We start from the raw sequence: 21,524 nt of genomic DNA on the forward strand, positions 1-21,524 counted from the left end.
CATCATATCATATTCCTAAAAAAAAAAGATCATTTCCATATATAATTCCTTCTAACTAATTATACTAATAAGTGGTTATTATAATAAATGCGAAAGTTTGTTTGCAAATAATTCAATCACGCTCGATGGACTGATTACAATGTTTGATATAGAAGCCGACTATGCCTTTAAAACGATTAATATTTATTATTAATTTTAAAAAACTACTGTTATATTTTTATTTGACGTCAAGCGAACTAGAGGGTTAAAAAGTACATTCACACTTAGGTATTCGAGAAAAGGTACGTTTAGGTGGTTTTTTAGTAATTCAGCCGTCAATTCAGAATTTCTTATAATTAAGTTGAACTTGACATTACTGCGTGTAATGTCTTACTGCGAATACTCAATTTATTTCTATGATTTTTCCTTGCATAGTCATGTATGCTCAGTGTATATTGTAATCTATATACATTACTAAGCATAATAACAACTAACATACATAACAAATATTTGTTTTAAAAATTTAATATATAATGACTGGCTGACTCATTGCGAGATCTCTGAAACTATAGGTCCGAATTGAATTTAGGGAGAGAAAGGTACTCTTGGGCGAATTTTATCCGTACGACTGACTTCTGATAAGAAGCAAAATATGTAAACTTCAAAATTAATGAGTGTAAGCTACCGACTTCAATAGAACTTTGTATTGGTACCTACTTGATTAAAAAAAAAAAACACAAAATATCTAATATATATAAATATCGTTGGTCCACCAAGCTTTAAAGTCGAATACAGACAGCAAAAAAATCCAATATTTATTAATAAATAAATACAATATGGACATAGAAATTTATAAACGAACCCTTGGATGTATAAGACGTTGTTAAAATTGTTGAGAATTTAGACTACAACTTTTATTAATAACTTAAAAAGTCATTAAGAGCATGAAACAAGATATTTATGAACAAAAACACGTTTTTGTGACCTTTGTCCTTGAATATCTTGACTCGCGACACTAGACTATGAGACTTTTTAAACGTCATAACATAAAACGTTAAAACAAACGTTAGACACGTTTGTCGCTTATTTCACTCCGAGAATAAATTCCCTATTTGACTCAACTAGATATATATAAATATAGAAAAAAACAGAGTTACAGAGATGAAATATTTAATGTAATATTCATTCATTTGAATCGTTATTATGTTTACTTATTGTTTGTGATTACTTTTAATTATTAAATTAACATGTATGTTAACCTTTATATACATTTAACCCATATATAGTTTCTGAATCGCTTGATTCGTGGTTATTAATCAATCCACAAGCCTAAGGTAGGTTCGAGAGCCAGGTCACAATAATAAAATTTATTGGATTTAGTTGAAGCTCGGCGTTACGGAGCAGATACCTGTACCTCGCCGTTGAAAACTTGAAAATCCGTTGGTCCTGCTGATGAACTCCATCCAGTCTTGTCGAATTGCCGTCAAATTAGATTATGAAAATGAGAAAATAGAGTACATCTGCGTTTACTCATACGCTTGCACTATCAGCACTCCAGCGCCGTTGCTCGTCTCCATTGTCGCGGTGACCGAAATCGATCAGAACGACATCGTAATTGTACATCCTCAACATCATGTAATGCTTACCAATAATTCTTACCTTTCGTTTATAAATATATGGCAGTCAACATAATACATATAAGGCAGTGCAATAAGAGAAGCAAGTCATTTCACCATACGTAACTTCATATTTAGCCAATTTATAATATTAGGCGCATTCCATTAGTTAGGGAGTTGGCGAGCAAAATTTCTAAACTAATTATTAATTGTTATATTATTGAATTATTACTACTATAATGACATTAGCGATAACTTTTGCAACAATGTAGTACTGCGTTATATTGACAATCCGTACGCTATCAATCGTGAGCAAAATGTTACAAAAATGTGACAAGCTCTTGTCATCGGTTTTATAAAGAAGAAAATAACCAAAATAAGACATTAGCTGCTTCGACTCATTAATTTCTAAAAACTTTTTTACATTAGAAATAAACTTATAACATATCTTTATGAAAAAGGAGTAAATAGTGTATTAAATTGGTCGCCAGTTCCCTAACCTCGTGGTTTGAATCGCAAGTTGCATGCTATAGTGGTATTTGTGTTAAAAAATATACCTTTACGAATTACTAATAAACCTTTAAAATTTGTACCATTGTTAGTAGAACAAATGAACTCTAACAGCGTATAATATTTTTAAGTTAATTTATACATCCATACACAGATCACAGATGGCCCAATGAATAGGACCTAAACCACAGTGAAAGATTATGGGTTCAATTCCAGGCAAGCATTACTGAATGTTTAGATGTTTTAGTAATGATGACAGGTGGTTGTTGGTTGAAATATCTGCCATATGTATTGTATTGTTAATATTTAAGACATACTATACCCCGGTAAAACCTAATATATACTGCGAAGTAGGTACTGACCTCAGCAGCGGGTTTCCATCGAGCACACTTTGTACCGCAGGCGGTGAGCCTATTTCGAGTCCACGAGACAGCAGCAGTGTTTCTGTTTCGTCAGCACCTATCTCGTCGCAGCCTCCTCCGCTCGACGACATCGCGAGCATCTGCACCTCAACTATTGTGGCTGATAGATAATAATATTAATTTATTATTTATTTATGTGATGTTATTTGCATGTAAATAGCCAGGATGATTATGTCTCCATTAGCTTTACGATCGCTCAAGTGTATAGTATTTTTTTTAAAAAAGTTTCCGGCTAATGGGCTTATTAAAGCTTTGAATCTTGAAATCTTTTAATTTTCGAATAGCTATTTTCATTTTATTTTATAATATAGCTAATCAAGTATGTATACAGTTAGACAGTTTAAAAATGTACACACAAGTTTAAATTCTAATCAAGTACATCACAAAGCTGGAGTACAATGGATCAAGGTAACACCTGCAGCCCTGCATTCTGGTCACGAGCGGACGCTCCACTCGAGCCATATAATCATCTAAACGAGGACCTAATGAGTCATGACTAAATTGTTTTAATGAAGAAAATCTTAACGGGACACCAGACTTTCTTAACACAAACCAAATATAAAAATATGTTCAATATATAAAACTATACCACGAGTTATAAGTTACATCTACAGTGGCTCAGCACTTGTCGTGTTCTATTGCCCTTTGCTTTGGATACATATATTAATATTTTATTATGTTATATAAAAGTTTCTATATTACTATAGTGCGTAGTCACTAACCGTAGCTTATTTTTTTCCTTATTTTTACTTTGTGTTAGAATGGGAAAAGCCGCTAAAGCTAGAACCACAATAGATAATTCATTGCAATGTGCACAAATGTAGTATTTCCAAAACAGGAACTAGTATTGTTACTTTCAAACAGATCAAAAATATATTTCTAAACTGTTTGGTGTAAATGTAAATTATATAAAAGATTAACATTTTTTTTCAGCTGTTAATGTATATATGATAATTTGTAAAGAATAATTCGTATGAGAAAAAAAAAGAAATAGTTTTTAAATTCAAAACAATTTCGAATACTATAAACAACGTTACAAATAATTCTAAAAAAAAACTAGACTTTATTATTTATGTTAGAATACATATGGATACAAAAATAACCAAAGAGACTCTAATAAAATACTAGTAATTCATACTGTCTTGCTAAATTATTAGTAGGTATATAATTTTGTTACTTCAAATGACTTATTGGAAAATATATTTCAAAACTTTTAATACATTTTTTAAGATTTGGTACTTCAAAACTACCAAATAATTTTTGTTATTATAAGCAGACAAATTTGAATATATTTGTTTTTTTTTTTTATACATCACATACATTAATCTGATCCCAATGTAAGTAGCTAAAGCACTTGTGTTATGGAAATCAGAAGTAACGACGGTACCACAAACACCCAGACCCAAGACAACATAGAAAAGTAATGAACTTTTTCTACATCGACTCGGCCGGGAATCGAACCCGGGACCTCGGAGTGGCGTACCCATGAAAACCGGTGTACACGCTACTCGACCACGGAGGTATATGTAACACTGATATTCTAATTGAAGTAGCAATTTGTAATGCCATGTCTTGCAACAATTGAGGAAGTAATCATTGACGCGAGTTCTTTGGTATCATAGTGCATTCAGAAGCCTTGACATTTACGAACGCAGGGGACGAACGAATGATGCAACATCCATATTTTATAGAACATATAACCAAACTAACTCGCATTGCACTTTAAACGCAATTAAAGTAATGTTTTTAAATTGTAATAATTCATTCAATTCTATTTATAAAAATTAAATATTGTATATTTATCAGATACAAGCAAGTAATATAATCATAAAAGGGCTATAATTAATTTATTTACTAGTTTAACTGTAATAGTTCGGTGCACTGATGGTGAATGGTCAGCAAATCTCATAGAAATTGACGCTATAAACCAATGCGCTATCAATCTTGGAAACTAAGATGTTATGTACCTTATGACCATGGTTGGCGGCCCAGCATATGGGCCATCTGATGGTAAGTGGTCACCAGCGCCCATTAGACAAAGGCGCTTTAAGAAATATTAACCATTCCTTACATCACCTATGCGTTACCAACCTTGGGAACTAAAATGTTATGTCCTTTGTGTCTGTGATTACACTGGCTCACTCACCTTGCTAACCGGAACACAACAATACAGAATACTGTTACTTGGCGGTAGAATATCTGAGTGGGTGGTCTCTACCCAGACGGGCTTGCACAAAGCCCTAGCACCAAGTGTTTTTTTTTATTATATTGAATTAATTGATCAAAGTTACGATAATGATGTTATTTACTGCAATAACGGGCGGATACCTTAGAGCTAGAAGAAAATTTCAGTTGCACCTCGCGCATTCATACATAGTTTGGAATGTTATACTCTCACATTTTGAACTATAAAAGGGGAAGTAATTTGTTAGAGCATAAGACAAAGTTGCAAAGTTGCTGGAACATTGATTTTGAAATCATAAATATAACCATTAGTACGTCAATCCGAAATAAATGTTAAGCTATTAAAGGTTAAATTTAATCAGAAATTAATATGACACATCTTAGTACTCCAATTAAATAAAGACTTTTAAAATTTGAAAGTAAATTTAAGAGACAAGCAGTTGAACTGAACTCGAATAGTTAAAGTATATATTTATAAGCAAAGTCTAGTTTAAAATAAATTTACTTTTAGATCAATTGAAAATTTGTCAAATATTTAAGAAATCAAATGAAAATTCGTTCATTCGTTCTAAATCACATTTCTGATGTCGAAATTTAATTTATTTTAAATAAAATTTTAGTGTCTGTTCCTTTAGGAGTGATCATATAATTTCCATTTTCATTTCCGAAATCTTCAGCAACTCTATTTTTGTAGTAGGCCCGCCATTACCTACTGACTTTCAAACAAACACCTTCTATTCAACTCGCTAACCACATCTTATTAAAAAAAATCTTAAACTAAACCACGGGGTTTATTGTTCGTTGAGATTACGGAGACTTTTCCGTCGTGTATTTTAACGCGAAATTTATTATTTATGTTTATGAGAAAGAGTGTTGAATATCGAGATTACCTTGAGTGAGTGGTGGTATGTCCAAGTCGGGTGCGAGCAGTCGCGTGGCGCAAGTGGCGCCGAGGTGTACGAGCTCCATCTCAAGAGCGGCGAGACACCCGCCGGCAGTGCTCGCGCCGGTCGTGCCCATGCCCGCTAGAGGGCTCTCCTCGTAACCGACGCAAAGGCATCGATACCCGAAGCGACTTTCTTCACTGTATCAACAAACGTATACTTTTAATAACATTCTTTTTCAGTCAATTCTGTTGCTACAAGTATCAAATACAAAAATATAATTAATACAAGGCATTTAAAATTGTAAAATGAATTATATATTTGAATTATAGTATTTTAACTAATTTTCTGTTGTACCATAATTAATCCGAATCACACCAAATCCATTGAAACTAAGTTAAGTTTACATACTTACTTGTTGGATTTGTTGTAGTCATTCAAATAATCGGACGCAGTCTCCAATGAAAATATCACTTCGTTTCCAGGCACTAGCAAAGCTCGCTGTGGCCACTCCGTGGGGCTGAAATAATACAAATTTTAATTTTCTATATACGAACATTATTAAACTAGAATATAAACATAGATAACTTCTATAACAGCTTCGTATTATTATTGCATTTAAGGTTTAGATAAATATAAAGTAGCCTCATTTGAGTTGCATTAATACCTTTTTTCTCGATAATCGTTATCGAGAAAAACAAAAACAAGTTTGAACATGTTCGAATCCCGATTCCAAAATGACAAAGTTCTTTGTATTTATTAGGTGCCTAAAACTTAATTTTAATGTATATGTGTATTTTACTTTCTAAACTATATCATCCGCTATGCAAGTGTTCTAATTTTAAAGCTCTTTCATTTGGTATCCATTACCCACATTAAAAGAATTGAAACGAATAATTATTAAACCTGCCATCTTATAGCGGCGGCCATTTCAGATTTGTATTTTTTTTATTGTGTATTGTATTATTTTAGTTAGTCTCTTTCAATACCCATACTATCGATGTTGGTGGAATTGAAAAAAATTTAATCCGCCATTTTGTGGCGGCGGCCATCTTGGATTTATAACGATACTGAATATATTCAATTGTATTGCCACCAGAACTAAAGGTGTGTACCAAATATCATATCAATCGGTAAACAGAAAGGGAGTAAAATTACAATTGCTGGCAAAAATGACAAACAGATAAATAAAACTTATTATTATGTTATCTAGTAATAGAATTAAATAAGCAAGATAGGTGTTATCGTAATAATTCGTTTTTTGTTCCGAAGCTATCTATCACAAGGTTTTTTTATTGAATCAACTTAACATATCCGATAATACAACTCCAAGATATCCGATAATAAAACCTTCTTTTTGCAATATACTCATAAAAAGATCGTCTAGCAATTGTTTTACGTAATTAATTCGCTTAAATATCGATGTAATGTAAATTTCTCTCCAAGCAAGGCACAGAGTATGCGAACTCTGCAGGAGGTATATCTAACGGAAACGCCCAATCGAGCGAAATGATCGACATTTGTCCACTAAGTAATCATGTATACCATATATCATAATTATTAGAATGGTGAATATTTTGTTTTTTGGAATACCTAATATGTATATAATCATAACTTACATATTTGCCAACTTCGGTGTGACACTGACGTATGTGCAGTTGTAGTGCATACAAGGTGCCTCAGAGATACTCTCTTCTAATTCCTCTGCCTCCCCAGTTTCTGAGGTTAGTTGTATTAACCGCTGCAACGATCCGAACATTATTATAATACATTCTTCGGTAATTTTTCGCTGTAATACAACATACATGTGCAGAATATTCGCGCACCCTAAAATTATTTGCTTGTAGCTGACCACCGACTGTTGGCAATACTATTCCAACTATTCGTCGGTCAATCAATGCCACTGCCTCCTTTGGCATTATTTGATTTTATTTTAATTGTCTTTAACGAATTTTATAAAGCGTTCGTTCGTATGAATCTACACGTTCAACGACGAACATTGTAAACCGCATCTATTCATGAATAAATATTTCAAAAGTGAAGAAGTTTTTTTCCCACTTTTAATTTCCAAATATGATTTAGTATAATTTATATAATAACAAGATTTTCGAGAGAATAGTACATTTTTTTATCAATAAATTGATGTAAGTATTGGTTTATATATTTTAAATATGGTAATTGTATTTTACTTAATACATAAATTACTAAACAAAAAGTATGTATTTAACATATTTTATATTATCAATTTCAAAATGCAATATTTTTAAAGCAATGCAGTAATATTCAAACAAAATAACTAGTATCTATACTTAGCTTTCGCTGTGCAAGAACGCAAATCAGTTTAAGTATAACGCTAATTCAGTCTATTATGAAAATGAATGACGGCGAATGAGTCCTTCCCTACAGTGCATCACACGCGTTAGTACTACAGTAAATAGCACGCAATAATCGTATTATTCGTTCATGCTAGGTTAGGCTGGCCATGCATTGTATAAGTATAAGCAGCGCTTTTGAATGGAGATAGTTCTCATTTTAAATATATGACACGATTCAAATAGAACGGCCACTATAAAGAGAACTCGCTGCGTATAGTTATCCGAAATAGCCAGCCAGTGTAGTGTAGCAGTGTGATTACAATGAATGGGTGAATGGACGACCGCTACCTTATATACCTTGCGGAAGGGAGGATCTGCTATGTGCGTATCATTCGCACAGTGACACTTATGTTTCGGAGCGCCGGCCACTGCGTATATCGTGAGCGTGTCTTCGGGTTGCGCGGTAATGCTACGTGGATCCATCTCTAGTATAATCCATGAAACTTGAGGAGGGAAGAGCACCCTTGAGAAATAAAAATGAAAATATATTACAGTAACAAAGAAATTGGACTATTTTAATTTTAGTTTTATATTATTAGATAAATATTTTATTTTTAATAAGTATTCAACGGCTTATTTTGTATATCAGATCCAGCCTGAAAAGAAAGATAAGATACAAGATTTCCTGATGGTGTAACTTTTATTCATAGACATTGGCAAGGAAGCAAGAAGTATAAAATTAAATAACCCATCATCGAATATAACGGTATCGATGATTTTATGGTTGCTGGCGACTATATTTACATCCTTCAAACAGGAACACAGCAATGCGAAATATTTCTATTTGACGGTAGAATAGCCGATCTGCAGGCGGAACCCACAAGATTTTATAACAACATTTGTTAATTTCATTTACCTTTTATTAATGACGGTAGATTGTTTGTAAGGATGTTCGCTTTCTACCCATGTATAGTAGTGACTAGTCGTGTTGGAAGGGTTCTCTTCGTTAGTTGGCATCTTAAGGTTCATTTCTGCTACGTGCGGCAGTAGCTTATGTACGATTTCGAGTAGATTGATAACGCTCTGAAACAAAAAATAAGAACAATTAGTTAAAAATAAATTTTATAAATAAGTATCTAATAACAATAGACGAAAAATGGTGGTTATGCTATTTAATAAATAACTAAAATAATTATATTGACCTTGGAATCATGTAGTCCTTCGAGATTGGCTAGCGCGAACGGCAGTAACATGTTGAGCGCGGGTGCGGCAGCCAAAGCGGGGGCGGAGCGTCGCAGATCGTCCGGCGAGAGTGCGCGCATCATTGCCAACAAGGCGCCGCCTCGCTCCGCCAACTGACCCGCCACCGCCACGGCAGCCTCGCGAGCAGCGCCGCGCTCCCAGTCCATGTCATCTTGGAGACGTTCCACGTTGCGAACCACTAAGCCCGTGTTGATCAGGGCCCCACCATTTGTGCTGTCGCTACTGCGATCTATCCATTTGGTCCTAGATTTAAACATAAATGCTCTTAAACGATTTCGGTGATGGCAACCATTTTTATAGGAGACTTAAATATATGGGCGCAACCTATGATATTTGAAATGATGATATATTTTCTTCTGATTTTTATACCAATCACAAATACATTTATTGAAATTAAAAAACAATCGACGAAGATATCGAATATTATACCCAAAACAAGTGAAAAATTCATCGTCATTCATCAAGTACTTCAAAATTAAAAGTAGGTTTCTTCTCCTTTTTTATGCCATAGTAAAGGCCACACAAAACATCCATAGAAATTGGATTGTAAAAATATTAACCATTCATACCGATCTTGGGAGCTTGTTATGTGCCTGGTGTATGTAGTTACACTGGTTCCAATGAACCGAAATACAACAATACTAAGTTTTGTTGAGTTCTAGTGTACAAAAACTATGTTACTATTTAGCAGTAGAAGATCTGACAAGCGAGTAGTACCTACCCAAACGTTCTTGCACAATTTTTGTAATGAATATAAGCTCACTGTCGTGATATATACCAGGCCTAATAAAAAACAATTATTAAGATCGGCGAATCTTTTGAGAAGCAATAGGTCAAATCCTAATGAAATTTGAAATAAAATTCAATTATTTCAAGGCCATCATACAATATGATTTATTTTATACTGCGTATCTTTACATTGTCACAATAATATACATTACCTATAATATATGAGAGAAGGAAGCTGTCCGCGAGCAAGAGTAGTTCCGTTGAAACTGAGTGAACATGAGGAATACTGGAAAGTAGTGCCATCCGGGCCTGTGACGGCTGGCAGTCCGCAGTCTCCGCTAGCCGTACGCGCGCCTTCGCAACAGAAGCGCAAGGCATACCGAGTGTCATCCTGTAAAAAATAAATTCTAATTAAGGCATTGTAAAATAATATCTTTAATCTTTATTTTTAAATGTCGTTCAAAACTTAGCTTAGACCTATTTATTCGACTAATTAAAAATAACTATTGTAATGTATTGAAGTCTAATTGACGAATAGTGTGTGAATATATCGAGAAAAAAAAATCTTATGAGGCCAGATGAAAAAATCGGTAGAGTTGGAAAAGTTTTAAACTAAATAAATCATCAAAAGAAAGTTTTCCGGAAGTCAAATAACAAATCCTTTCAACACTACAAATAGATTTACAAAAACAGCAAATCTATGTTCAAAAAGGAAAAAATGTATTTTTTTTTTATAATATTCTAATTTAATACAAATATACTCAGGCGCCACGATGATTACATCCGTTTAAATTAAATGTAAACTTAAATAATAATTTTCTTAATGTTACATTTTAAAATTCCAAAACTTGTTTTAATACATGTTAAAGATATAGAGTATACAGAAATGACACTAAAGTTAATTAATTTGAAGTTACAAACAAAATAGTTGTAATTTTAATTTTATTTACGTTATGCTAAAGTTATAAATAAATTTCAAACGTTTTTAAAGTTAAATTGTGCAAAAGTGATAGTTAATAAGTAATAACATAAAAATATAACCTTAAGCAGAACAGGTCTTGTAAACTTCAGAGGCACCATATCATGTTGAGCGTCAGCTGATGAAAATGTACCTTCCTTCACTTCAAGGCTAACCCAACAGTGCGTTGGATTGGCATCTTCCGATATAGTCCGCATCTGTGAAGAACACGGAATTTGTAAATTAGACAAAAAAGCTGATTGGAATTATTCAATGAAATATTAAATTTAAAAGTACTTACATCGTGCAAGAGTTCTAAAGAATAATCATATTTTCCTGAGCCAACAAATACGCAAGCTCCAGAAAGAGCGACTCCTGGTCTGTCTACAGTGAAGCAGATCGCGTCTGGACTGCCGTGGCCCGTGCTCCACGTCCGCATCGAGTTCTCACGCATGAAGCGGGAAGCGGTCACTAGGTGCTTCAGTGACTTTGATTCAGGATCGTCCTACATGTAAATTGTTATTATTACCGCCGTATCCTGAGCATTTAACATAATTATTTTTAACTAAACTTTCACTAATTAGACACTACATCTCACCTTGTTATACTGCAAAGCACTGAACGACATTTCGGCAATAATGCGTGCCGTCAGCTTACAGCAATATTCAGCAAGGCGATCCTGCGTTTGGAGCTCCCCGTGGTCGTGAGCGGGGGCGCATTGCCTATGCGTTATTTGCTGTTTAATAGGGCTAAGTACTACATCCAGCAGTCGAGGTACGACGTCCAGCAGATGCCATTCTAAGTAGCTTGATGTATCGCTGTTGTCTTGAGCCTAAAACATTTTTAATAATAATTAGGATATTTTTTTACAATAAGACTATTTTTAAGGAAGCAGTTTTTTTGCGACTCACTTTTTGGGAGTCCTTGGCTCTAGGTGGAACAGGCGGTGGTTTCTGTGCGTGAGATGATCTCGGCACTGTTGCTGATTTGCAAGGTATATCTTTATTCTGCAAAATTTTTATGAAAAATGTTTTATTAAATTTAATAATAGAAAAAGTTGTTTCATTTCTCTTACTGTATCTCAAACATCTCAAATATATTATAAAACTTTATAAGATTTATGTATTCATGTACTATATTTATTTTGTTGAAGTGCTACATGTTCTTTTATATTGTTTATTATGTAATTATAATAATACAATAAACTAATATCATTGACCAATATTTTAGTTCAAGTGTATAAATTAAAATTTATCATAATATTAAAATATACCTTGACTTCAGATCGGCGCGAATCCTGACGCGATGTTTGACTCTGGGTGAGAGGTACGATGTATTGCAATACATCACGTAGACTCTGAGAGAGACACATCGCAGCGCAAGTTGCTGTTAACTCGCGTACTTGAGACGGAGGAACGCTGCCATCCTGAACCATACGACCATAAACGGTAATATAATAATAATATAAAAAAATAGAATAATAATCGAAACGGATCTTACTTACCCTGACATGGTACAGCATTAAGCAAAGATGATTCCATTTCAGAATGGGTGTTGGAAAGAACGCGTAAAAACACGCGTTAAATGTCTCATGGGCTTCCTTCAACACTGAGTTTGTCAGCTCGAGAGCAAATTGCACGTAGCATATTCTGTGAGTTTTACTTCGACCTTGTTTTCGGGGTAACGAAGCACACGTCGGCGTTTGATCAGCCATTACAGTCTGAATAAAATTTCGAGCATCTGCTATTGATTCGAAATACGACATGTAGTCTGGTGAATTTCTCTTTTTGATGCTCTGCGGGTAAACCTCTTTTATGTACGATTTAACCAATCTCAACCCGGCTCGCATGATGTATACCAATCTCTTTTGATGTTTCATTACCACGAGCTTTTGATAATTAATTGGTATCTGACCATTTGTATCCAACAAAATATCTTTAAACGTCTTCCAACTCCACTGCAAAAGTGTTATGAGAGATCGGAAACACGAGACTGTAACTTTTCTCGATACATTTTTGGAGAGAACGATTACTGGTTCTCCGGGATCCAAATGTCTAATAGGTACCGGATGGTCCGAGCTCGTTAAATTATACAAGAGACTAGGAATTTGACCAGCGTTAACATCAGTGCCATTATTTGATTTCTTCGAAGTTTTAAAGTGAAATCCTACATCGTCGTTTATTACCATCGCCTGACCAGCCGAACCACAGTCCGACGACGGCCCGTTTATTGTAGCAGACACTACGTACCACCTCCCAGCCTGTGAATCATTTGATTTCTCTATCAAATACACAATATAATACATATTATAATACGTTCCTTATTTAACGTTTTATTTTATTTTTTTCATGTTTATTACTTCTTGTCTGCAATATATGTTTTGTAATTATTTTTTTATATTCGAACAATAATCTGGTTTTAATTTGATGTCATACACTTAAATGATCGCAAATAAAATCTAATAATACGTTATATATGACATTATTATTGACTTTCTACTCACCACTACAGGCAGTGGCGATTCGAACATTAAAGGATATTTGTCCTTTGGAGCACATTCATAAAATACATCCTCCGTTTCAAAAATAATTTCTCCGTCGCCTTCTTGATCTCCTCCGTCTGGACCAATGTCGTATAGACGAATCTTAGCTGTGTATTCGCCGCGACCACCGTACAATCCAATGCCTCCTGTACACCAAAAATTCAGGTCACATTTGTTTACCGTATTATTTCGTATATTGTTTACTACATATCATACGAATATGAACACAGACAATTAAAAATTTTACCTAGTTTTATATCGTTGTCACACATGAAGCGAATAGCTTCTATTGAGTGTCCCGAATAGCCCCAACCGCCACCGTGATTTTCGAAACGGTTGACAGTGAAGTAGTCCTCAATCAATGGTGCCACTGGCAATACAGTATTATCACGTATGCATTCGACTACCGGTGACCTTAAAAAAATATTACACAACGTGTCACTTAATTTTTAATCATATTTAGAATATTAAAAGTTAAATATATATATATAGTACATACTTGTTGTCGTGCGCATACGTGAGAGAGTCTAAGCTCCCCAGTAAATGTAAAGCGGCATGGATCCTTGTAACCTGGCACCCTGGGCTACAAGGAATAGCTAATTCTTGATGGAGAACAGACATATCGGAAAGTACAATGTTGTCTATTTCTCTATCATGAATATTGCTAATCCATTCAAAAGTTTCTACATGTCGGAAATCTTCCAACCTCTTCATACAGCCGTAATTAGGATACTCGAATTCAGCATCCGAAAATGCTTCGGGATCATTCGAGCAGCATCGCTGTAACTTGTGCGAGTCGAATGCAATGATGTTAAAACATTTCATGACTCGCATTTGTGGCTGATAGCACCACAGAACGTCGTAAAGAGGGTCGAGGCAAGCGAGTGTGTTCACAAAGTCAACTTGTTCGGGCCCAGTCCAGGCGCTACACGCACCATCATTTTTGTTTATAGTGATGCATTTGAAAGTATGCTCTGGTCGGTTCGGTAGAATTACTGAAAAAGGAAATCATAACAATTAAAAGGGTATACAAATTTGAAAATTTTAAATGGCTGATTTAAAAATATAAAAGGTATTTAAAAATATCTACTACAGGATTATTCGTAGGGGAAGTGCTATCCAATAACAAATTGACACTAACTGATACTGTTGGAGTTGGACGTGATTGTAGAGCTGAAGAGCGTGTCAGTGTTTATGAGCGCCTGTGAGACTTGTACGAAGGTCTGGTCGCCGGATGCACTAATCCATACTCCTCGGCATCCATATCGTGGTCCAATTCTCGGTACGCGGCCAGGCGTCGCGTACCAGACTGGACTGCGCTCATTACGCGGTTCGTCCTGCCGAGCTCGACCCAATGATCCTTTCTAGATGTGCAAATAAATATTTAATTTAAATTACAATATTTTTACATTAAATAACTACTAAAAATTAAAATCTCTAAGACATCGCTATTTCATAGATATATAATATGAATGTCACAAGTGTCACAACCTGGTAGCTTCCAAACGTGTAGAGTTCTCCATCGCGCGTAAGCACAGCGCTGTGATTGCTGCCGGCGGCGATGGCGGCCGCGCGAGGGACGCGCACGCGCACGAGACGGTGATGCGTTGATATATCGCCCGCACCTAAAGCGCCCCACTGATTCGATCCGAACGTAAATACTTCACCTGTGTACAACAATATAGGTACTTATTTAATTAAATGTTGGATGACATTTATAAAAACAATAATTGGTTATAATTATAATTGAACTACTACTAAGAAATACTATGTAAATAATATCACAAACCATGTTCAGATAACAGCATGGTATGATGCAGTCCACAGGCTACAGCGAGGATTCGATGTCCGCCCGGGACAACTACGCGAGCAGGTGCCAGGCAGCTCACTTTGACACTGGCCTCTCGCTCCGACTCTGCGCCTGTTCCCGGTCCCGACCCACTAGGCGTCGGACCCGCTGCTGTTGCCGACGCTGTTGACGGTCCAGGTTCATTGGACTGCTCCTGCTCTTTTTCTGTCAAAATTTACGTTATTTAATACGATGTTACATTTTGTTATATAATTTTTTTACATCTCATGCATTTCAATTTTAACAACATTTAACACACCAATATAGTCCATAAACTGGCAAAGAACAATTATGACGGAAGTTATAAATTTTGTCTGTCGAACCAGCTATAACACATTTTATCGTGTCTGTACAATGTATAATAATTCCTGTAATTGTAATGTCACAAAACGTTATAGTAATGATAAGGTCACAAACTAACCAATATCGTTGCTATCACGACATTTCCAGCAGCATAATTCACTTCATTGTAGTCAGCGTTTTTGTCCGTTTCGAATATCGAAATAAGCGACTGTATCGCAGAAACAAGTCACTTATGTGATATTCAAAGCGGCGCTAAACGTGATGCTGTTCCAATTTATTTCACATGGTAAATATGAGGTAGGAAGAGTTCCCCGAGAGTAGCTTATACTATCAAACACTGGTTTTAATAGTACATTTATTTTAAATTACCATAATATTAGACATCAGACATCTAGATACAAATAAGGGTAAGTAAACTGCCAATCATGATAATATTTCATAAAGCTTGATTCACAATATTATGTATTCAAAGTAACATTATATTGTAAGTTTAAAAACTAAATAAAAACATTTAGATAGTAAATTATTTAATTTATAAAAAAATATTTACCGATAGTTAAATTTTCTTGTTCCGGTTTAGAAGTTGCAGCCGAAGACGTGGAGGCCTCCGAGCATCGCCTGCACACGCCACACACACTGCATCCACTGTCGCCTTCTCCGCACCCGCAACGTCTGCAAAATTATACGCATTGAAATAATAAAACTAAGGTAAATTTAGCCCCAGATATACTTTAAACTGAAATTTCAAAATATAGGTATTGATAGTTAATAAATTTTAAACTTAATCCCTGATATATAAAATCGATTTTATTTGAATTTGTAATAAAGTAAACAAAGACTGTAAAAGCTGATTTAGATCACATTGTGATGTACATGTATGGGTAGCCCTTATATGAACTGTATGTGAATACTCATATATATAAATAACAGAGAAGTGCATTGCTAACTGAAGATTCACTTAGTAATAAATGGCGACGAATGTTTCGCAATTTCCTATTTAAAACTGGCAATTGCTTTAGTGCACTCAGTTCATCAACTTCGGATTTGGCATTGCCAAATCAAGGTTGAAATGGTGCAAGATTACGCTTATACGATTAATGAATAGATGTGTTAGATGAAAACATACACCCAAGCATGAGTTTAGAATGAAAAATTTTAGGCAACTTTATATCAATTATTAAATACACGCTGACAATGTGTAGCGGAATTACCAGATTTAACATCATAATAGTGTTTTGTTTCTTTTGCTTTCAACGTAAGATTCAGTATATTCAAATATATTTTTTTAATTACATGTATGTAACAGTCGGTGCCCGTACCAAATTCTTTCAAAAAGCGCTTGATCTTTTATTGGTTCTTAAGTATAAAGTGGTAAAAAACAATTCAACACTTAATAAGTTTATTGGTCATTTACAGATTACACTTTTGTGGGTAATTATTATTAGTCTAGTAAGTTACTATAGGCTTTGAAAACTACGACAAGCCAGAGATGAGACTGTCTGGCAATTTAGAATAATTTTAATAAAAAACTAACAATTGAAAAGATGAGTGCATTTAAATATGCGGGGCCCCTTTCACGCGCTCCCTTAGCAATTGCTACTCTTGCTACGTGATTAGTACGGCACTGGTCGGTGCTGTTTAGATATAAAATCAACTTGACCGTCAGGCGACACAGAGCACGCTCTAAAGGCACATCTCTCGATATCCGTGGTTTAACTGCTCGTCGCGTTATCATTAAAGTCGTTGAAGTGTCGTGATTTCGTCATAGGTATTTTACCGAGACCAGAACGAGATGAGTTAACAACTCAAGGCTTTATGAGTTAACGCTACCAAGTATTTAATAAATCGGGACAGTTCCCAAAGGGAACATTGACGAGGTGGTCGTGTTCAACATCAGTTCTTCAACAGGAGCAGCTTTTAAAAAAAAGTGCATTCTGATTCTAATAAAGTGTATGAATAGTGCGGATATACTAGTCATAAATTATCTAGTGTCGTTTCGCTAATTTATAGGTGAAAATGAAAGAAAATGCAATAAAAAAGATAATTAATCATATGCAAACCATAAAGAGAACGAGGAGATGGAGGCAACATTTTCTTAATATTTTTCAAAGATAGGCGAACTTATGACTGAAGTTATTTGCTTTAAGGTTTAATTTGAAGCTGATAGCGATTCCGCGGTCACTGTGATACCTGTGAAAATTTATATCACTAATTTTAAGTACGTCGCATGGATAGGGATCTGTAACGAGTATGCTGGCGTTGTTGATGTCTTATTTGAATTACCCGTAGCTTATGTACATATGATGTAGGTCCATTCAACCTTCTCGGCTTAGATGGAGAAATTAAGACATCCCTATTAAGACATCCCTATGCGGGTTCTATGTTCAGAATATTGCCAAAGCATTATGTGGAAGAATTGTTGATCGAAAAAGAGTAAAATATTTAATTAAATCAGCTCGGACGTCAACTTATTGAACCGAATCACCTCTGTTTTAACATTTTAAAAAATATTGTCCCTTTGTATTAGTGATACAAAATATTGGTGTGTTCTGATTACTTTTTTGGTAAAGTAAACGATGTGTTAGTGATACCTACCAAAGGGGGGTGCACAAACCCACGGCAAAAAAATATAATACAAGAAATATACTCACTCGCCGGGTACCCTGTTAGGCAGCGTGGCGCAATGGCAGCCGCTCCCGAATCCTGTGCACTCCCGACAAAGAACGCACACTCGGCAGTACTCTACGTTCCACGTGTGCATATCGGGGCATGGCCGAGCTTCCTCCTTGTTACTCGTGTTTCGAGTCGGATATGGTTCTATAACAAAATTATATCCAGCTGAGCTCGATATTATATTGGAGAGAGTTGTGCGCAAGCACTTGTGTTATTTCCTCTCTTTTATTATATTCTATTCATTATAGTCTGACTCTTGCGAAGGCGGGAGACCAACGGTTTCAGTTAGCACACCGAGCAATGAAAATCAACACCCCAAAGTATTTAAATTTATCACCCCATAGCCCAGATTTAGCAACCGTATAAACTTACCACTGGCATATCATATAAAAACATTTTAATTACAATAACATAATTATTACACTGCTTTAAATTTGTAGTAACATGTACTTACTCTCTTTAGTGTATCCGAACTCCCTTCCACATTGACCCTTGTTGTTGATACCAAAGGAATAAACATCACCGAAGTTTGTAAGAGCTATTGCATGCGCTTTTCCTAATGCGACCTATAAACAAATTAATCCAAATTATTAAGTAACAAAACAATTAAAATATTAAATTATTTTATTATTTGGCAGAATTATAAAAAATACTGTATATAATATAACGAAGTCATATTAAGTAATCACTGTGATCGTAAAAACTATTTACGATTCCTTGCCTCGTCGATACGACAAGGAATCGAAATTGTTTTCAATAAGAAGCTATGTCCTTTGTGCTTGTAATTAAACGGGCTCACTCATCCTTCCAACCAGAACAGAACAATACTAAGTACTGCTGTTTACAGGTAACCTAACCTAAACTAGCCATAGTTAAAGACGGCGACTTGTGAATAAAAATTACTTATATATTCATACCTGAATGATATTTTCATGTCGCAATCCACTGACTAGTCCGGACTCGCCGCAGTGCTGCGTATCTTTGCCAAACATGAGCAGTTCACCCTGCCTTGTCACCAGCGCTGTCGAGCCGTAGTTGCATGCTGCGTACACTATATGATGACGTTCAGCCTGCATCAACCACCGAACATTAATAATATAATTAATTACACCATTCACTAGAGTAATGTAACTTATAGCCTGAGAATTTTACAATTTATAAAAACGCTAATAAAATTAAATGATTTTTTTATTTAGACGTCATCGAAGTTAATAAAACATAATACCAAATCTTATAAAATAAATACACATCTTCAAAGTACAGATTTGATATACAACGAGCATTCTTCGATAAATAACGTAAATGCAAATGGAATAGTTGTTAAATAATAATTATTAAGTGTATAATGTATATATATTCTGTTATAGACATGATACAGACCCTTAGAATCTTCTTAGGTCGCGTAGGTTTGGGTGTTCGCCTGTGTTTAATGGCATCGCCATCTTCTCCTCTTCGCGCTATGCCCGTGAATAACGCCGATCCATTATCTAACACTAGGATTGCGTGGACACCTTCATGGCCTAAGGCAACCTACGAATAAAAAATTGATTACACTCTGAATCATAATCTACTAATATCATAAATGCAAAAGTTACTCTGTCTGGCGATCTGTTACGGTTTTGCACTGAACCGATTTTGATCGAACTTGGAACGAAGTAATCTTAAATTTTAAGAAAGGCTACTTAATAAAGTTATTAATATAATTAATTCATCCCTCGAGGGGTAAAGTGGCAAGTTCTTGAATTTTGAAATTAATAACGTCTAGAATAAAAGGGAAGTACCCTTTTATTATCTTTATTTTGTGATGATTATTTGCACATTTGTGTAATGATTAGTAAGTTATTTTAAATTTATCTTTTATATTATTAATTTTTAATCTTATTAAAAGCTACGGCTACACATAAACACATGTAAAAGGTTTGTATCGAACACCATACTGAGCCAATCGTGCAAATCTCACATGTGATTAAAGGTTAAGTTCGCTTTTTCCTATCAGAGAGACAAGAAAGAATTATAAAACATTATATTGAATTAATCTGGTTGTTCGTTGAGTTAATTTGCCCACCAAATACCAATAATATTAAATTAAATAATATTAAATCAATGAATCGCGACGCGCAAAACATAACATGTAATTTAATATTATACAACACTTTTATTAAAATTGATTCAGTATTTACGTATATGATAAGTATTAAAATCTTCGTTTAACAATTATTTCACAATTTTTTTTAATTGGTATATAAAGTTTACATATTTAGATTTAAAAAACTCATAATTAGTGAGTGGTACACGAACCCTAACACAAGTGAAAAGTCACTATTTTTTATAATAATTAAAAGTTAAATTAAGCAATACATAAATAATCTTACCTGAACTACTTTACACCTTCTTGTGTTAGGAGTCTCGTTTTTATTAAAGAGTGTCTCTTTCATGAGTGTCCAGCGGCCGGTTTGAGGAGTCGCAACTTTGTAGCCTAGACTTGTGCCTTTACCTGTATAATACACCTACAAAAGAAAAGCATTTCATCAGAATTTTTTCCAACCATACGTAAACAATTTATATAAGTTAAAAATAAAAGTTTTGTTAGCCCATACAGACAATGTCAAATATCCAAGATATTTGACATTGTCTGTATGGGCTATCAAGATATGGTTCTTGTAAAAAACTGCTGAATTGACATTGATAAAAAGCCCATAAGGTGCTAAGATAGCATATATACGATTTACTATAGTAATGAACACCTTATGGGGTTTTTATCAACCTGTACCTACGTCGTATGAAAAGTGTCATGTTTTCTCTTACTATATAATTCAAGGGAAAATAACCACGAACATAAGTTATAACCTACATACACATTGTATATTTACCTAAAAACAAACGTACGCACTAATTCGCGAAAACACATAAACAAACTATTGATTCTACAACAATTGACCTAATCAACCTTATACATATTATTATATGTTCCTAGTAGATATGTGCGTAGTTTATAATAAATCCGGCAACATTTACTATATACATATATTTATATGACATATGACAGTTGCTTGGCGAGGGCTTGAAAGGCATAGAATTTCTTGAGATACAGCTCTACGTATGTATGTTGTATTACAACGAAGTAGACAAAAGTAAAACCTTTATTTAATTCTAGTCAAAAACTATTTCTTCGATTTAGAGTCATAACTTATCGATTGCTAAATATCTACAACTGATTCGGAAAAAATTAAGTCAGATCTGAGAACAACTGGCGAAATAAGCTGAGTGGATTATTTTTTGTTTTTTTAATGATTTATT

At 34.6% G+C, this 21,524-nt stretch overlaps 1 protein-coding gene across 1 annotated transcript in view; it reads right to left on the reverse strand.

The window, feature by feature from the left end:
• Positions 1-21,524, reverse strand: part of LOC125075883 (E3 ubiquitin-protein ligase MYCBP2) — an 87,011-nt gene that overhangs the window by 58,259 nt on the left and 7,228 nt on the right. The window contains exons 9-34 of the mRNA XM_047687713.1: positions 20,600-20,734; positions 19,608-19,757; positions 19,145-19,297; positions 18,682-18,793; positions 18,206-18,371; positions 16,105-16,226; positions 15,192-15,416; positions 14,894-15,069; positions 14,544-14,766; positions 13,902-14,397; positions 13,650-13,816; positions 13,364-13,548; positions 12,365-13,120; positions 12,134-12,286; positions 11,772-11,867; positions 11,459-11,692; positions 11,162-11,365; positions 10,944-11,078; positions 10,115-10,293; positions 9,113-9,416; positions 8,827-8,993; positions 8,268-8,433; positions 7,215-7,336; positions 6,011-6,115; positions 5,602-5,795; positions 2,468-2,627 (exon numbers count right to left, since the gene is read on the reverse strand). Of these exons, the coding sequence (XP_047543669.1) occupies positions 2,468-2,627; positions 5,602-5,795; positions 6,011-6,115; positions 7,215-7,336; positions 8,268-8,433; positions 8,827-8,993; positions 9,113-9,416; positions 10,115-10,293; positions 10,944-11,078; positions 11,162-11,365; positions 11,459-11,692; positions 11,772-11,867; positions 12,134-12,286; positions 12,365-13,120; positions 13,364-13,548; positions 13,650-13,816; positions 13,902-14,397; positions 14,544-14,766; positions 14,894-15,069; positions 15,192-15,416; positions 16,105-16,226; positions 18,206-18,371; positions 18,682-18,793; positions 19,145-19,297; positions 19,608-19,757; positions 20,600-20,734 (5,285 nt within the window). The remainder of the gene's footprint in view (positions 1-2,467; positions 2,628-5,601; positions 5,796-6,010; positions 6,116-7,214; positions 7,337-8,267; positions 8,434-8,826; positions 8,994-9,112; positions 9,417-10,114; positions 10,294-10,943; positions 11,079-11,161; positions 11,366-11,458; positions 11,693-11,771; positions 11,868-12,133; positions 12,287-12,364; positions 13,121-13,363; positions 13,549-13,649; positions 13,817-13,901; positions 14,398-14,543; positions 14,767-14,893; positions 15,070-15,191; positions 15,417-16,104; positions 16,227-18,205; positions 18,372-18,681; positions 18,794-19,144; positions 19,298-19,607; positions 19,758-20,599; positions 20,735-21,524) is intronic.

The sequence above is a fragment of the Vanessa atalanta genome, chromosome Z, assembly GCF_905147765.1.
Source record: "Vanessa atalanta chromosome Z, ilVanAtal1.2, whole genome shotgun sequence".
NCBI lineage: Eukaryota > Metazoa > Arthropoda > Insecta > Lepidoptera > Nymphalidae > Vanessa > Vanessa atalanta.